At 38.0% G+C, this 18769-nt stretch overlaps 1 protein-coding gene and 1 long non-coding RNA gene across 3 annotated transcripts in view; one reads left to right on the top strand and one right to left on the bottom strand.

Moving 5' to 3' along the window:
- The window catches only part of TNKS (tankyrase), an 87360-nt gene that overhangs the window by 30984 nt on the left and 37607 nt on the right, over nt 1-18769 (top strand). The window contains exons 4-9 of one of the 2 annotated variants that reach the window (XM_072991857.2): nt 763-799; nt 1461-1536; nt 13202-13348; nt 14626-14720; nt 16490-16556; nt 18443-18629. In XM_072991857.2, coding sequence (XP_072847958.2) covers nt 763-799; nt 1461-1536; nt 13202-13348; nt 14626-14720; nt 16490-16556; nt 18443-18629 — 609 coding nt within the window. The remainder of the gene's footprint in view (nt 1-762; nt 800-1460; nt 1537-13201; nt 13349-14625; nt 14721-16489; nt 16557-18442; nt 18630-18769) is intronic. The other variant, XM_020812994.3, reaches the window with a different exon arrangement.
- Nucleotides 6513-6792, bottom strand: LOC144586482 (uncharacterized). Its single transcript, XR_013541330.1, has 2 exons — nt 6689-6792; nt 6513-6652 (listed from the first exon to the last, which is right to left on the bottom strand). It is a non-coding gene; the product is annotated as an uncharacterized LOC144586482 (long non-coding RNA).

Raw genomic sequence — 18769 nt, 5'->3', positions numbered from 1 at the left:
TTCTGCTCCAGGTGTTTTTAACTTGGGTTTTTTAAGACCAAAAGACTGGAACGATATTTGTCAAGGGAAAAATTCTTCTGATATTTGATGGAAGACTTGGCAGTGGTGTACAACAGTACACTGCATGAATTTAGAATTTTGCCCTAAGATACAAGAACTGATAGAAAGCCTTTTAATGGTAGACTTTAAATACAGCTGCCAGAATATTTTCCCTCCTCTACTCTTTTGTATTGATGCACTGCTTTCCTTAAGGCTAGAAACATGCTCTTGTGAGGCAGAGGCTTTAAAAGCTCTGATGTAAAGTATTTTTGTGGAATACTATTAAGCTTAAAATGGCTTCAGAACCTAGTTATTTCTACCTTTTTTCTTAATGTCATTGTCTTAGGGTTTTTTGGTGTTTTTATGCTGTGCTAGGATGCCATTATATTGAATAGGAAAAGTGGGGATACATTGTGTTCAGCTGCCATGCTGCTATCAGAGGGATTGTTTCTGGACATAGGTTTAGCATTCATTGGTTGTCTGAAGAAAGCCATTTCATCCGAGGATTGGACAAGAAGCTGCGTCAATTTGCTGCCCGTCTCCAAGGCACTGGTGATGCTGCCTCCACAAGCTGGCTAACGTCACAGCTCCATCACCCAGCGGGGTGTGGGCTTGCTTGTCCCCCCCTTCCATTCTCTGTTTAATTCTGTATTTGCTTCCTGCTGTATTTCTTAATCTGTCTTCTGCCAAATGCTAACAGCATGATATTTTGCAATCATTTAGGTGAATACAAGAAGGACGAACTCCTGGAAGCTGCTAGGTAAGTGCTGCTCAGAATACAAATTGTTTGTTTTCAAGGAAGGTGGTAGAAGGCGAGGGCAAAAAAAATGGGCTTTTATGATCTGTCAGTCTGTCATTAACCTTTTATGATAGTATGCAGCTAAACAAGCCTTGTTAGTGCGAGTCTCTTTGGAATTTAGCCAAATGCAAAAAGAAAAATAGGATGTTTATTTATAATCATCCAGTATGGTGGGGGTAGAATTTTCGACATAACCTTCTCTGGATTGTATTTCTTTTAGATAGTGATCTTTTTACTAAAAGAAAATGGGCTAGGGTATTTTCATTTTCTGCCTTACAGCTTACAGTCATATTTTACATTTTCTTATTAAAGCATATCATAGGAAACAATCGGGATTTGAAGCTATTTACAGTGTTTTGTGGAATGTAGCAAAAGTAGATATTTGGGAAATGTCTTGCAGCAGATACATAAATCTAAGTAGAATATAGATAGTATATTAAATTATTATTACTCTTTTATATCATTTTCCTAAAGAGAAGATTTTAGATTTTTTTTTAAATTGAAAATCATACTATAGGTGATACTTTGAATGTGGCAGTACATAGTGCTTTAATGTGGAACTCAATTTGCAATAATTTATAAAGCATTCCCTCCTCCCATTTATTACTTCTGTACCATGTAGGAGTGGCAATGAAGAAAAACTGATGGCTTTGTTGACACCTTTAAATGTGAACTGCCATGCAAGTGATGGGCGAAAAGTAAGTCTGTGCATATTTAATCTGTTTGCAGTTTTTTGGCAGCCGACTTGCATGTCTTTTCAATTTGGAAATATTCTTAGCCCCAGGTTTCTGGAGGGGTTGTAATTTGTGACTCGTTGCCATGAAATTAAATAATGATGTGTTCAATATTGACAGTTTGTGACAGATTGATAGAAGCAGTGGAGCATGCACTTGAGATAATGTCATTTGTTTTAAATGGCAGCTACTGGGTTATGCTTCAGATTGTTCAGTAATAAACTGTATGTTAAAATTGTTAATAGCTGTAAAAGAACAGGTCAATTTTTTTCTGTTGAGGAACATAAGACTCCAATCTCCTACTTGGCTTGTTATAGCAAATCCCAGATCATTATGATTAGTACCTACTGAATATTCTTAACTTTTAACATTTTATGCTTTCAGTGTCTGGCTTCAGCTTTATGTAACAGGGAGAATGAATGAATGAATGAAATTGATTGGGTTAGAAACCAGGGGAAGGAAATAGCATGAAAAAAGCAGGCTGCTGGCCAGACTTTATGACATGTTTCCTTTATTTACATAAAAAATATGGCCATTTAATATCTTTGCTTATATTAAAAATATTGTTATCTGCTCTATGAAATTCTACTCACAGGGCTGACCTGGGCTGACATAGCTAAATATCCTTGCCTTTTAGTGGCCATTTTTAATAATTTTCAGAAATCTTTATAACAGTCAAAAACAGGGAAGACCAGCCGTGTTCAGCCTGTGAGGCTGGCTTCTCCCCAGCTTGGCTTTGATGGTGGAGGAAAGATTCACAGAATTTGAGAGAGGTTTTTGCTCATGTTCTGACAATTGGCTTGTTTGCATTTAAGCAGGTTCAAGAAAATATGTTTGTTTCAGTGCAGAAGACATCTGGTTAATTTCAGGTCATGATCCAGACACAGCTAAGCATACTCATTGCAAATAATATATTTCAGCACTTATGGTTCTTTACAGCTGCTCAGGTTTGACTGGATCTCGTTAATACTTTCGTTCCTGTAGTATATGCATTTTGTAAAATGATTGCTCACTGATCTGAGTTTATATGACTCAATTTACATCTCCTGGTCAGTGGTAAAGTAAGGAGTATTTTAAGTAATTGTTGTTGGTCAGTCTGTTTAGAGCAGAATAGCCATCAAATGATTTACTATCAAAATGAAATGCTAAAAGTGTTTGCAATTTACCAACAACTGCACACTGATGGGCCCCCATTATAATAGCCTGCATAAACAATTTATGTTTTAAAAATTATTGAAAGTTAATGTTAGTATACGTAGTCTGTTAATGTGGAGCACTGTTGATATGTGTGTATGTGAAAGAGAGAAAAGAAATCTTGTTTAAAGAAGCATTGTTCTTGGTATAAAGAAGAGAACAAAAAATGCATTTTGTGTAGCTAAAGCTGCACAGATAATGTAACGAGACCTGGAACACTATTTTGTCAAGTGTGAAATATTGTTTAACAATATATTTGAATACTGAGAAATCCAAAATATTTGTAAGAGGGAAAAGGTCAAATGTTGGAGTGTTTAAAACATTAGAGATGTAGTAGCATATGAAATCTAAAAGCTGAATATTTTTTCAAAACAGAAAAGCATTCAGTGATGTCCATATTATTATTATGTTTTATTAAGAACACTTGATGTTCAGAGTTGGCCCTTCCAGTAGGCAAATAAGATAGCTTTATTACAGATCGGCAGATTACCAATTGTTTTATTCTATAATAATCACTGTGATGGAAACTATTTGTATTTTCTATCTTAAATACCCAAATAAATTGGGTAATCTTTACAGCATTGGTAGCATACTCTCTATTATTCAAATTTTGCAAGACTGTTTCTGTCACAGAATGTCTCCTGTGCAGCATGTATATAGGAACAATTCATATATTCAGTTGGGGCAGTATGGACTTCTAATCATTTAACAATGATTAAGGGTGGAGGACTAAATGTTTCTGCATTCGCTAAAGAATTGTGAGTTTCAGGCATTTGCCTCAAACATGATTAATGCTGTGATGCTTTTGAGATACTTTGGAAAGTTCCAACTGTTTTTCTTCTCTTGACATCCTTGAAAGTTACTCCTTTGTACACATAGGTATGCAGACACACACATAGAAAGAGATTTAAAACTAAGTGACTAAAATGTTTCTAATTCAGTACATGTGGCCAACATAAGAGACAAGTTGGCAATATGTAGCTACAGAAAATGCATAGCAAAAGTGGTAGTTTGGAATTCAAGAAGAGGAACTATTGTAACATGTTATATTCCTAAATTCCTGTGAGGAATCTCATCTGGGATTTTCATCCAGAAGTGCAAACGGTTTTCATAGGTTTGGCTCACAGAAACTCCCTCAGTCATTAAGAACCCTTCATTATGCCAGAGCTTGTTCAAGAGAATAGATAAGTATGGGAAGATTATTTCTGATGGGCTTGATTCAGGACTTCTTCCACGGAGGAAACAGCAGTGCAATGATTTTTATAGATTCTTCCTTCCTCTTTGTCTATTGCCCCCGTCTATATGATCCCACTCCTTAAATGCTTTCAAACAAATTGTCAGACGCATGTGGGCTTAGAGGGATTTATCAAGAACCACCTTCTTTGCTTTTATCTATGGAGTTGTTTAGTTGGTGTTGTTCCCTGTTGCTCTGCATCCAGCACAATATTTCAATATGTATCAAAAGGTCTAAGCACATGCTGATAATTTACAATTAAAGCTAGTTTAGAAAGCTTTACTTTCTTCAACACCAAAATGAAGCAACAGTACTATGAGTGGTTTTATGGGTCTCAGAGCTGAGAAGCTCTAAACTAAAGCAATACTTTACCTCCTAAAAGCACCCTGTTTTCAGCTTTCTTTGTAAAAACATGGCTCAAATTAAAAAATGATTTTTAGCAAAAGGTTCTAATTAGCAGTAAACCTTCCAGGCTTAATGCTCTAGAATTTTGAAATATAATTTTAGTATTGATGGACTGTATATTGTTTCCTCCTGAAATTGGAGTATTTAATGGTCTTTAATCATTATGCTGCTTAAAGATTAGCTGCAGCTTTGTTTTTGTTTTTTTGGATTAAAATAATCACAGAATGTTAAAAGTGCCAAGTTACTAAGTTTTGCTTCTAATATAGATGTTTGAAAATGCACATTGCAGTTGTTTATGGTGACATTTCTCTAAAGTATCTGTAACTAATATTTGACCATGTGTTTAATTTTAATATTGATCTGCATTTGAACTGAAAAATCCAAGTTATCAAATACTGTACATTGATAATAAATCAGTGGCAAACATCCAAATCAGAAACAAATATGCTGAATATTATTTTCAGAACTAATAAGTTCAGTTTAGACAGTGTTTTAGTTGGACAAACTACACTGTGTTGTTTGGTACAATATATGGAAGAAAATTGTAGCCATTCTCAAAATTATGTGTTATGAAATAACTGTAACAGTACTGTGTTAAACTAAATTGCCTATACAGCACAATGCATGATATTACTTCCCACAAAGTCCTTGCAAGATCTTAGCAAAGCTTAGCAGCCTCCATAAACCTTTCTTTATGATAGCAAGGAAACAGAACTATAGTCAGCTCCTTAGAAACAATTATCAGTGTATTACCTCTGAGATGCCTGGTCCTTTTTTGGGTCCTGACTGAGTAGCCCAACTGATCACTGAGAAGCCAAGGTAGGATGGTAGTTAGATCTTCCAGCTTTTACTGCTGTTGCTGAAGCATAAGTAAAACATGTTGTAACTTGAGAGCTGCCACTATCTGCTGAATATTTCAATGTAGTGCATTTCTGAGACTAGTCATCACCACGTGTTACACTGAATTGGAGACTTCTGCCAGACTTATGGCTTAATCTGCCCAAACAACTAAAGTTTATGTTCTAAATTGTCCCACTTCTTTGTGGGGCTTTCATATTTAACTGTTACCTTTTCTCTCTGCCCACACAAATAAATTCTACACTTGGAAATTTAATTTTATCAGGAATAAAGCAAGTAGTATCAAGCCTAGAATGTACAGTCTTCTTCCTGGTAGTTTCCTGGATGGAGGGGCGTGATTGCATGTTTCATGATATTCCATTTCTCGACATGTAATCTGAAGTGGTACAGTTCAGAAATGGTTCTGCTGTGAGATCTTTTTTTAAAATAAATAGGTTTCACTGAATCGTAGCTCTCCTAATGATTTACAGTACGTATTTCAAAGAGATCATGCCTAATGTTTCCAAGGTGTGTGCACCTCCCCCTCCCCAGCTCCCTGAAACTTTATGGTGCAATACTGTTTTTTTAGTGCTATAACAGATTGTTTAACTGTGTTATTTGCAGTTAATATCTGCAGTTTGTAATTTTTATATAATCCAGAAAAATAAAAACAGGCATTTCTCTCTTTTTTGTAAGGTTTGGGATATGGTTTATAGGGAAATAAGAAGTTTGATAGACTGGACATCTTCAGCTTTGCAGTAACTTCCATGCCTGCTTTACTTCTGATGTACACAGACTCTCTCATGTGTTGCAGGCCAGTGTGTTTAGGGTGATTGGTTTTGAAATGTATGTATGTACTTTCTAGATATTAAAGATATCAGGGATGAAGCATTTATCCAAGGGGCTTGGATCTGCACATGTCAGGGGTGGGCAAAGCTCAGTTCTGCTTATGTTTTTGGATTGCAGTTTCCTATAGCCTAACCAGTAAAACCAGTGGCAGATTGCGGTCCAATAGCATGTGGAAGGCCACACTTTGCACCCTGTACCAGCTATGACATTTTTTTCACAAATCTGCATCCATTTAATCCTTACAACAATTCTGTGATTGTAGGTTGGATGAGGGATAGTGATGCCATTTTAAGCTCCTTGATAGAAAGGTGTGATATAAAATATAAATGTAAAAACAAAATTAGACTGTGCATTACAGTCTGCCTGAACAAATTTATTTATTTATTTATTTATTTATTTATTTATTTATTTATTTACTTACTTACTTACTTACTTACTTACTTACTTACTTACTTACTTATTTATTTAACTTATATGCCGCCCACAATTCCAGTTAAGTAGCACATATTTAAACCCCTGTGTTTGTTTCAGGAATGTCTGCAAGGACATCCTTTTTATCATCTTTTTTGCCATCCTCTCCATCACCCTTTTTACCACCTTTATTGCCATCTGTTTTAATTTCCCTATTTGTTATTTATTAATTTATTTTTATTGTGTTTTAATATTGTTCCTAATACTGTTGTTAGCCGCCCAAAGAGGCCTAATTGCCAGATGGTGCAGTATATAAATTCAATCAATCAATCAATCAATATTCTGGGGTGTGTTGGGGAGAGCTAGGTGTGTTGGCATAATTTGTGCACATAGCATGTTCCACTGCCACACAGCCTGCCTGCTTAGGTACATTGAAATAATAAATACATTTAGAGGACAAGTGCCAATTCTTGTCCCCCTCTGTAGGCACCCATGGTTTGACTTGGAAGTAGAGATAGGAAGACTTTTGTGAAGAGTGTGTATGGTTAGGGTGCTGTACTAAATGTTGGGAAATCCAGGTTCAAGTGTCCCCAAAGACAGCCATTCCTTCTTTCTCAGTCTGCCCTCTCGCACAGAAAAATGACAGATAAAACAAACTGTATGAGCTTTCAAAAAAAAAAAAAAAAAGCAAAAGCAAAAACAAGGCTTTGTTGGACCACTAAAATATTATGAAATACATGCTTTTGAGGCCTCCAGGGCTGTAGTTGAATTTGGGGTTGGGGTGTGAACTCCCAGAAAAAGCCCCAAATTATCTTGGCTAGATGTTAAAGCTACGAGCATGTGCTCGTAATCTCAAGATTAGACTACTGTAATGCGTTCTACGTGGGGCTGCCTTTGAGGTTGCTGCAGAAACTTCAGATGGTGCAGAACGCAGCGGCCAGACTCCTTAGTGGGGTGAAGAAATTCCAACACATCTCACCCACTCTGGCCGCTTTGCACTGGCTGCCCATCCGATTCCGCATCGACTTCAAAGTGTTGATGCTCACATACAAAGCCCTAAACGGTTTAGGGCCTTGATACTTGGCGGAACGCCTACTCCCACCAAGATCTACCCGTATCACTCACGCGAGCCAGGAGGTAAGGCTGAGGAGCCTAACGCCGAGGGAGGCCTGGAAGGAAAAGACAAGAAATCGGGCCTTCTCGGCAATGGCTCCTCGCCTCTGGAACAACCTTCCTCTTGATATTCGCGCGGCTCCCTCGCTGGGTATTTTCAAGAAACAACTAAAAACATTGCTGTTCCGGCAGACCTTCCCTCCCCCAGCCAATTTCTGATTCCCCTCTTTTTTCCCTCCTTGCGTTCGATCTAATTGTTGAATATGTTTTTATATAAGTTGCCTTAGCTATTGTTTTATCACTGTTCTAAGCTGCCTAGAGTGGTCGGTTGATCAGATAGGCGGGATAATTAATTAATAAATAAATAAATAAATAAATAAATAAATAAATAAATAAATAAATAAATAAATAAATAAATAAATAAATAAATAAATCCAATATCCAGTTTTTAAAGGAGGCTGTTGCCCTGTTTCTGATACTTCCTGCTTCTGACCAGCACAAGACCAATAACATGTCTCGGGCTGGGGATGGGGGAGAGAGTTCATTCTATATCCTCTTGGTAAAGCCTGGCATCAACCAGTTCTTCAAGTTTGAATTATCTAAAGAAGCTTAGTTGACTACAGATCCTGCAGCTTCAAGATATGACCAAGAAAATTCTTAGGTTTAAACAAACTTTTCTGTTTCTCATCCCGTCCTATGCTCTGTATTGTTCTGCCTAATTAAAAATCCTAAAGTAAGTAGTAAGGGGTAAGGTCATGGGGAAGTAGTGGGGCCTGGGGGAGATGAGATTGTGAGGAAGGTATGGTGGTGGAGAAATTAGATTATGGGAGAGGGAGAAAGGAACAGCAGGAGAAGGACTTCTGCTAGGAATAGTGACAGAATTTTCTGAAATACATGCAGCATCTTCCTTTTCGGAGCTCAAAACGAAAAAAAAAAGATGTGGGGGAAATAGAATCATGGATGGGAGTTTTCACCTTCTTTCTAATAAGGCTTTTTTAGTGTAGCAAGACAATGTAAACTTAAGCACATGCGAGTTTTAAAAAGTGAGTTGTGATCCATTCATTGCATTAAAAGCCTGAGGTTGGGCAATACCTTTGTTGGACCACTAAAAATCATAAATAAGATGAGGTTTTGAATCCTCCAGAACTCTTCACTAGATAAAGATCATGTAAAACTTGGGATTAAGCTAAATAATTGGGCCCGATATAGTACTCTTGGCATAGGTAGGTAGACTGTCACTAGAGCAGAATGGACTTTCTATTCCACATGAGGCCAAGATGATAAAGGTATCAATTTGCAGTTTTCCTATGAAAACAAGAGAACATGGTCAAGATGGACTACAGTCAGCAAAACTTCCTAAACAGGGAGAAGGCCCCAAAAGATTGGAGCCTTGCAAAGAGATGACTCCCCCCCATCCCCACACAAAAACTTTAAAGAAGAAAAGGGAGCTAAAGATTGTTGTTTCTATTTAAAGTATTCTTCCAACTAGACTTTGTGGCATTGCTTGGCATGACAGTTCCATAATTTACAAGCAGACAAGAACAACAAACACACACTGAAGAGCCCAGTGTTATTATGTACTTGCCTTTAGCTTTTGCACTTAGGCTCTAAGTTATTTTAGTCTCAGTGCCAGGAGCAGAGTACTTGTCCAATTGGTTTCTCAGAAGATAATGGGTGAGTTAGAAATCTTATGTGTTGAACTGAAGAGAAAATAGAAGCTCGCAGTGGCCATGCTTGTCATAAACCAGGCATACTAGCCTGTGTTTTTAACTGCCCTATAATTCTTAGTTGAGGGTTCTAGCTCCCTAATCTTCAGTGTCTAGGATGATCTAGAGAAGCACAGTGTTGTATTTTGGGGAAAGTGGCAAGGAAAAATCAGGGAGAGATCAAAAAAAGTATTGACTGCCATGAAATAGCTGCAATGATAACTCCTTAACCAAGGGATTACATGTTTACTAAGGTAAATGGAAGGTATTTCCATATTACAAATTTGTTTTTAGGTTAACTGCATTGCTCAAACTTCAGAACAAATTTACCTTTACTGGGAACAAAATGTTTATATGGGTTCCTGCAAGGGCCTCTACTGTTAATGGAATTTTATGTTGAAAAGCTGGTCTACTTGTGACCATCATTTTAAATTCCCCCCAGACTGAAGAGCAGTTTGCCATGCAGCATGGAAAGCTGCAGCTTGTGGCCCTTAGTGTTTAGTGTGTCTTTGTATTCTGGTTTGTTCTCATTCCGGAAATACAAGTTTTGCTCTCCTGCCTTGCAAATCTGCCACCTTTATTGCATCCTGAAATTTAAAAATATTTTAAAGAAATGTTCTTCAACCAATCTACTGTTTTTTAATAATGGCTAATATCCTCTGTTTGTGCACCCAGTCTTTTGCCTCATCTCTACCCATCCCTTCTTCATGGTTTAGAAAAACAACTGTTTACAGTTTTTTAAAAAAACACAATCATATTACTTACAGAAACAAATTCACAAAAAAGAAATATCATCCTTTCAGAATGGATTTAATTTTTAAAAATCAGATTTTGTTGATTATTTCAATTAAAATTTGGTTTTTTATTTAAATCATTATTTAAGTCAATTTGATTTTTTAAAAAAGCATTGGTTTTTATCCATCCTGCAGCCTTCTGTATTAGTGGATTGTAAGTGCCGTTGCTTCAGAAGTATTCATATTTTTATTGTATTTTAAGAAAACTGTTAAAATATTGATCAGCCCTGTAGGTTCCAAAAGGCATCATTATTTTAAAATAGTAATGTTTTGTTGTACAGTCTAAGGCTGTATAAAAGCCTGTCAGCCGAGACGTTGCTCTGAAAACTACGAAACAATGTATTGTGTCAGTCAAGAACTGCTTCTATACTGGTGGTAGGCTCCAACAACTGATGCCATCTGCAGTGTACTATGGAAACTTACCAGTTTGCCCATAAATGAGAAGATGAAATTATAGGAGAGCATTGAGGATCTTTGGCAGGACCTCAAACTGAGTTGTATTGTATAAATTGTTGATTAGAGTAAGGGAGTATTGGGCTTAGGTGGGGACAAAATAAGGGAGAGGGATACGAAAGATACAGGAGCAAAGACAGAAGCTCCAGCTATCCATAGGTAATAAAGATGATAGCAAAAGAGAAGTGGTGTAGGCCAAGTTACAGCAAGATCCGAATGGGAAAGTGGTAGAAGTAGCAGCAAGGTCTCAAATAAAAGTTCCAGGCATGTGAGTTGGGAGAAGAGAAGCCTGATATCCCTAGAGACGGAGATGGTAAAATGAGTCCCCTGTCTGTCTTCTCGGGCAGGAATGGGAAAGAGCAAAATGAAGAGAGCAAAAGGTATTAAAGATTAAAGAATATCTGAACTAAAGGGGATTGGAAACCAAAACACAGAGTCTGGGGGCTGAGAATGTTGTGAAACAAGACCATACCTTAATATTTATCCAAATGTTGTGTCACAGTGGGTAATAGACATTATTATGGGAGATTTCTACACAGGACCGTACTTGCCCTAGAAACAGCTGCAATGATACCTGCCAATTTAAACCTTGAGTGAGTCAGAGAATTCTTCCAGCAGAGCAACAATTGACTTTGATGTTTGGCTGCTCCTTGACTATATTTAGGTGCCTTCCAAGCAAATGTCAGATGTTGGTGGCACATGGAGAAATGTCTCTAGAAGAACTCAGCACTCCAGCAAGTTTGTACAAGAGAAGAGTGTCCTCAACTAGCTTGGTTCCAATCCATTGAGGTCTTTATAGGTCATAACTAGCCCTCTGAATTATGCCTGGAAATTGACCTGTAACTTTTCAAATCATTTTTCCTTTATTCATATCAGAGCATTGCACAGATCAAGTTAACAGTGTGATGCTTCTGGCAATGAAAAATTGGTCAGTTGCACACCTTGCCCAAGGGATGCCCAAATGTACTCGCAGTACTTTTAAAATCTTTGAGGAGGCTCCTTCTTAAGAGTTACATACTCCCTATAACTAGCACCCATCAACAGCCTCGGTACACTATTCTTAATCTGTGATGTTTCTGACTGAAGAGTGCTCCATTGTAGATTGTGTTGCAGTAGTTTAAATTAGACCTTTATTTCTTTCTTCATGTCAGAATCATCACAGTACAACTAATCAATATATCAGATAGGTTTTGCCCAGTAACGTGCAACACCAAGAACATTTTGGGAAATTTACACCAAGTAGTCTATGGTACATATTGAGGGGGACAGACTACACTGACATAGGTATGAAATTGCTGGTTCTTCTCTGCACTCACAAAAGACTGTGTTGGTGTAAAAACCCGGTTTTCTTGGGTTCACTTTGGTTTTGCCGACTCCATCCCTTTGGAATGGGATCCCAATGGAACTACATCCCCTCACAGCCTTCAAGAGGATGCTCAAAACAAGGCTGTATCGAAGCTTTTGAGTACATCTTCTCTTAACATAGTATGGACTGACTATCTTTGTTCCCTGTTTGCAATTATTCAGTTTTCCGTTAATTTATTTTGATGACTGCTTTGTTTATATGTGGCATTTGTCTCTTACTATATTTTAAAGTTATTTTACGTTTATTTCACTGTGCATGTAAACTGACCCCAGAGTTCTGTTCACCACTAATTGATACAGTGTACAAATTAAATACATATAAATATGTATGCATATGTGTGCGTGCGCACACGCACACACACACACACACACACACACACACACACACACACACACACACAGAGAGAGAGAGAGAGAGAGAGAGAGACTTCGTAGCCTATTAAGTGACTTTCAAATAACTCACTTCTCCCTGTGGCTGGGGGCTAGACTTTCCAGGGTTTCCATTCACTTTACGTGGTGGGGAGTTCCTTCTATCCACATTGTAGCCCTGGCATTTTGTTCTGTTCCCTCAAGATTCACAGATGTTTTTTAAAAAAACTTACCCTGATTTTAATTTGGAAGGGACAGGATGGTAGCCAAAGAGTGCGTGTGCGTATGATGAAGATCCTTTGATTATTAGCTGCTGCCTTTCTATTTATGTCACTGGGCACTGGGCATATTAGGTGACTTATTTTATTAATATAGATTGGCTTCAGGCATCCAGTGATGATTCTACAGCTTTCATAGAGTTATACATCTACCTGTTTTGCATGGCTGAACCAAATCAGATATAACCAAGTTGTGTGCCACCATGGCCATATCTGACTTTAATAGGAATGGCATATTAGCCTCAGGTGAGCAAAATTTGCTGGGAACCACCAGCACATAGGCAATGTAAATCTAGAAGAGACTCCATAAGTGCCCCCAACTGTGTCTTTGATTTTTCCGGGGGAGCACAGTCCCACTAGAAATAGCCAGAATTCCAGTTCCCTAATAGGGATTTCACTGTCCTGGCTGGATTAAATTAAAATTAGTTTTGCCCTTATTCAGTCTTTTACCCACATGAAACATGAGTTTATATGACAAACAAACAATTCATTAGATTGTGAGTAGAGATGGGCATGAATTGGAAAAATGACAAATTGGGGTGGTTCATGGTTCATGGCTACCGATGAACCACTCATGATCCCCAGAAAAACAAACTTGTTCATCGTTTGGTTTTTTTCCAGTTTGTGCCTGATGAAGGGCAACCTAACACCTCCAACCCCTCTGCTGCCCACCTCTTCCCTCTTCCGTATGGCCCCGGAAGGGAAGCCGAGTCACTGTCTCTAAAAATGGCAGTGGTGGAGAATGAAGAGGAGGGGAGACAGAACCAGGTAGGGAAGCAATGGGGACAGTGGGAAGGGGGCAGGGCATCTGTTTTGCTAAAAAAATTAAGTGCCGAGAGGAAAAAAAATCCAGTGTTTTATTTCAACAAAATGGGATTCCCAAACCAAATTATGAACCGAACCACAAATCAGCCTGGTTTGTAGGTCTCTTTGGTTTGTAGTTTGGGTTGTGCTCATCTTTAATTGTGATGCAAGGAAGAGTAAGATTTAGGTGTGAGTTTTATACTAAAGACAGTGAATTCCAGGTACCCAGTGACTCTTGCCTTGTGGTTTCTAAGACATTGAACAGGAATCTCCCTGCATTATTTTCTGTAATTCATTGTAGAAAGAATTAGAACCGCCTCAATCCAAGAGTGCCACTGAGTCTCATTTTGGCAAAGCAGTCCAGAAGGGTACAATTTAATTACCTTATTTCTTAACTTTAATAGCAAACACAGTAAAACAAAGCACAAAAACTAAAGCAAAAGCTGACATCTGCCACAGAGAGTTAAAGGATACTGCAGATTTTTAAAGTGTTTTTAACACAGCGTGAAAGAAAATACACAGAAGATTAAATGCTGTGAAAATAAAAAGATCTTCAATGCTGAAAAGATGGCAAGAGACATCAAGTGAACAAGATGAGGCATTTTGAAGAACTATAAAATTTGCTTAAGATTTCTTTAATTGTGTGACGGATCTATTAAACTACAAAATTTGCTTAGGATTTCTTTAATTGTGTGACAGATCTATTAAAAAGCAGATACCTATAGAAGCAAAATGTCTATTTGGATATGACCAGTGGACTTTCAGAGTGTTGTATCTTTTGATATTTGAGGTAAAAGTGACTCACTTCTAAGGGTGCATATCACTTCTTTCCTTTTGTGTGGAAACATATCCATAATATTTTAATGGCCAGATAATGAACAGAGGATGCATTTTAGTGATCATATTAATTCTCTAACTATAGGGAAGTTTAGAAGTATTTTTGGTGAGTTGACTGGAAACAGACAGTTGAGAAAAAGAGAATTTTCTTGGAGTGAAGTACTGTATATTTGTTCTTTCACCCATTTCAGATGGTCAATATTCAATAACATTTCAAGCTGATGGTTATGTGAACTGGTTCTCAAAGGAGCTCTGTGCAAAGGAAATACATGTAATGCATAAAAGGAATTTGTAATTGCTCTTCAACTAGTGTTGTCACTTTTGTCTGCAGTATATGTCACTGTGAAAAGTTTGTTTATCTTGGAAAGAGTCTTGACTTATTTTATTGTTGTCTTCTGTTGCAGTCTACTCCATTACATTTGGCTGCAGGATACAACAGAGTTCGAATAGTTCAGCTGTTGCTTCAGCACGGAGCAGATGTCCATGCAAAGGATAAGGGGTATGTAGGATTACAAACTACAAACACGAAGGGGCCTTTTCAGTAGGACCATGGAGTTACTGTAATGCTCATTCTTGCCCCAGCCAAATATTTGAAAAAGAAATTCCAAAATTAAATCTCATAGTACTTAGTTATATTTTAGCTTTGCATATTTCATCTGCTATATGGTATTCCTAATCTATTCTGATTTTGTTTTAATGCTGTGGTTATTTTATTGCATACGCCTTTTATTACATGCTATATATCTTACTAGGTTTACTAGTTTTCTGAGTTGACTAGAGAACATTTGTTATAAGACACATATAAGCAACATCTGATTTAATGTGGAATAGTAGGTTCATAGCCTGATCCAAGTAACCTTACAGTCTGTTAAAAAGCCCTGTATATATGGAGGCCTGGATCATACTGTTTCAACTGTGAAAACTGTGGGGATTAGTTTCACAGTTAAGACCTCTGCACAGTGTATTTTCTTATTTAGGTATTAGTCAGGTGTAACACCCATGTTTCTAAACCCAGCAGATCAAGAGATGGGACAGAACCTCTGAAAAGTTTGCTCCAATCACAACTCTTCCACTAATAATTTATAACATCATTTCAACAAAAACACACATTATCCCCAACGATGAGCATAGATTTGATATCCTGACTATTTCTGGCACCAGATAGCAAGACCAGGGACTGCTCATCCTTAAAAAAAAAGTAGTAGCTTTGTGTCGACTATATGTGAAAGGCAAAACCATCTACTTTGATTTACAGTTCGTTGATAGAGAAATGCCAGAGTTGTGAAAAACATCTGCCCTCTCCCAGGGTTAAAGCAATGGTTTTCAACCCCTCTGTATTTAGGGAAGGGTTTTTATACAGGCTGAACTACTAGAGAACTTCCCTACTTTTGCTGTAGAATCCCAGCGTATTATAAAGAACATATACTGACTGGCCTTTAGGGGCTGCTTGCCTGTCCATGTCAAGCACTGCCTAGAATATGCCTAAGGCCTGGTATTTCCCAAAATCTCAATATTGGAGGTTACTAGTGGAGAGCCAAGTTGTTTTCAGGAACAAATATCTGTCAGTACTTTTCTCTTCCACAGCAAGCTCCTGCAGGTTTTTGAAAGAACCCTGGGTTTTCTCCATTCAGATTTTAAAAATCTGGTTTACAAAGATCAGTGCAATGCAAGGAACCATACAGCTTAATCTGTATGTCAGTAAAGCTCTGGCATAATATTTTATCCGAGCAGCAAGACCAACTCAAATGGCTCTTTTACCTAAAATGTCTTTTACTGCAGCTATGGATCGCAAGCTAGATTGGGGGGGGGGTCTTGGTGGGCCATGGGGCTCTTTCTCATTGCAAGTCTTCCACTTCTCTGCCTGCTCCCCTTCATTGCAGCTTCCTTTCTCTGCCTAATGATAGGGCGCTACTTGCCAGAATATTCTTCTGTTCCTCCTCCTCCTCCTAGAAGCGGAAATAGCAAGAAGACTAGGGGCTGCAAAACAGTCTGAGGAGGTGCATGTGCCTGTCCATGACATAAACAATCGATTTAATACCTCTGCAGGTCTTTGTCAGTCTGTGAGCCTGCATTGATAGAAGGATATGTGTGTTGATTGTTATTTGCTCAGATTTTTGTATACCTGTAACAGGCAAATAATTATGACTTTGCATTTTTAGCCAAATAGTATTTAAGGTATGAAAGTTTAAATTTTTTTCCTTGTGTTCAGTATGTTTCCAAATTCATTGATGTGTGAGGATAATATAATTTTATCTTTATTTATTATAGTGGACTTGTACCTCTCCATAATGCATGCTCCTATGGACATTTTGAAGTTACAGAACTCCTGTTGAAGGTGAAGTAAAGACAAGTTACTCCTTACTGGATAAAATCTTGTTGCTTAATCTTGTTGCCCTAGACTAGGCCCATTGAATCAGTGGGGATCTGATGAGTCAGTTCTTCTGTAAGTTCCATAGATTCAAATGGCCCTATTGTAACTGTAGCTTACTTTAGCATAGTGTGTCACAATTAAGAGCAGGCCCACATGAACCAATGGAACTTACATGGGAGTTGACTTACTAAATCTCCATTGATTCTACTGGTCTGCTCTAGTGCAGTCCCCTGCATTAAGCAACATGATATTGGCCAACAAATACATTATGTGTTTATATGAATGCAGTGGTGAAAGTCTAGTGTTTTGATCCATTATCTGTTATACAGATAAGCATGTACAGTAATATTGCATGCCTTAGGTTCACACATTTTAAATAGACACAAGGGCACTGTGGGACAAGAAATCGGATAGATGTATTTTAATAAGTAAATATATTTTGCTCCATTCAGCATGGATCTGGGACACAAATACTTTCATGTTTCATTTGTTTGTTTGTTTGCTTGTTTGTTTAAAAAGGTAAGCACACACACTTTTTGGGAATGCCCCATTCCCAGAGAGGCCCATTTTACAAAGAAGGATGTGTGCAACTAATGATTAATTGAAGTCTTTGTTTGTGACACAGCATTAATTAATCCAAGTAACCTTACAGTCTTCAGAGTTTCTCTCTGAAGAGCATTTAGATCTGACTGTAAGAGACAGTGCTGCCAAATCATTGTGTTTTCATTAAGGGAATCTATGAACTTTTCTTTGCGCAATCCTGTTAAATACTGGCCCAGGCTCTGTTTGTGCACAAATAAGAGGAATCATAGAATTTGCTGTGACTAAGTCACAGTTGCATGTCACTGGTGTACCAATTAGCTGCAGCAATGTCCATGATTTTTCTTGCCTGCATTGAAGTATCTGATGGGGTTTGACTACTAGGGCAAAATAACAGAGCTGATTCATACTTTGTCACTATAAGATAGGGCATTATTGCCCCTACAGCTGACAGTAAATTGGAATATATGGCTGTGGAGCTGGGAATCTGGAGTTGATTCCACACTGTGCTTTCCAGGAGAAGAACCAACTTGTCTAGGCTTGAACAAGCTGTACAGCCCTAGAGTACAACCAGAGGGAAAGGCTGAGTATACAGTGGGACACCACATAATATGGCCTTGTAAAGTGCTGATTTGTTACAGTTATGCTTAAATAGGTGCATGGCCTACCTAAACGAGATAGACCAGGCCTCTGGGAGACCTGGGACCCTTTCTATCCACACCTCACTGGAGGTAGATCCGACCTGTGGGAGATGAGGGGCCTGGTCTTCCTGCTTTAAATTGGAGGTTGGCTGTGCCTCCAGAACTCCCAGACAGAACAGATACAGAATGATTTTATTTAGCACTGATTCAGTTAGTGTTCAATTGCCTTGGAACATATTCTGAGCACCAAGCAGGGTATTACTGTACTTGGGAAACCCTGGCAAGGGTCACTGTCAGAATCAATCTGATAGCATATAATTGATTAACAGGCATTACAGCCAAATATCGGGTTCACTGGGGAACTTGGATTTGAACAGGGACTTCGAATTGCACTACTATACCAGCTTTTGAATCAACTTTGTTTTCAATTAATTTCATAACATGCTAAATCTTTTACTGAGGCAGATCTCAGTGGATACTGAAGCAACATAACACATTCTCTTACCTACTGCTGATGAAATTATTTGAACCTGTATTGCCACAGTATCAGTTCATTGTAATCAATATTTTATTTACCTGAAGAGCTATAATTCTGTTGAAGACTACAAGTTAAATACAATTCTGTATGCATGTAAATTTTAACTCATCTTGGTTTTTTTTCTTACTTAGCATGGGGCCTGTGTTAATGCAATGGATCTCTGGCAGTTTACTCCATTACATGAAGCTGCTTCCAAGAATCGAGTGGAAGTTTGTTCTTTGTTACTGAGTCACGGTGCAGATCCAACATTAGTCAACTGTCATGGCAAGAGTGCTGTGGACATGGCCCCAACGCCTGAGCTAAAAGAGAGACTCACTTGTAGGTATCTCTACTGTCACAATCTCCAGTTGTGTCTAAATAGGGTCTCTACATGCTGTGATTTTTGAAAAAAGGGCAAGCTGTTGTATTTCTGATAGAATCCATCTTATTGAGAATCTCCAATTTGTTTTTGAAAGCAA

The sequence above is a fragment of the Pogona vitticeps genome, chromosome 2 (genome assembly GCF_051106095.1).
Source record: "Pogona vitticeps strain Pit_001003342236 chromosome 2, PviZW2.1, whole genome shotgun sequence".
In the NCBI taxonomy this organism is placed as follows: domain Eukaryota; kingdom Metazoa; phylum Chordata; class Lepidosauria; order Squamata; family Agamidae; genus Pogona; species Pogona vitticeps.
Note: the sequence above shows the minus strand (reverse complement) of the source record. Positions and strands in the feature narration are given on the sequence as shown.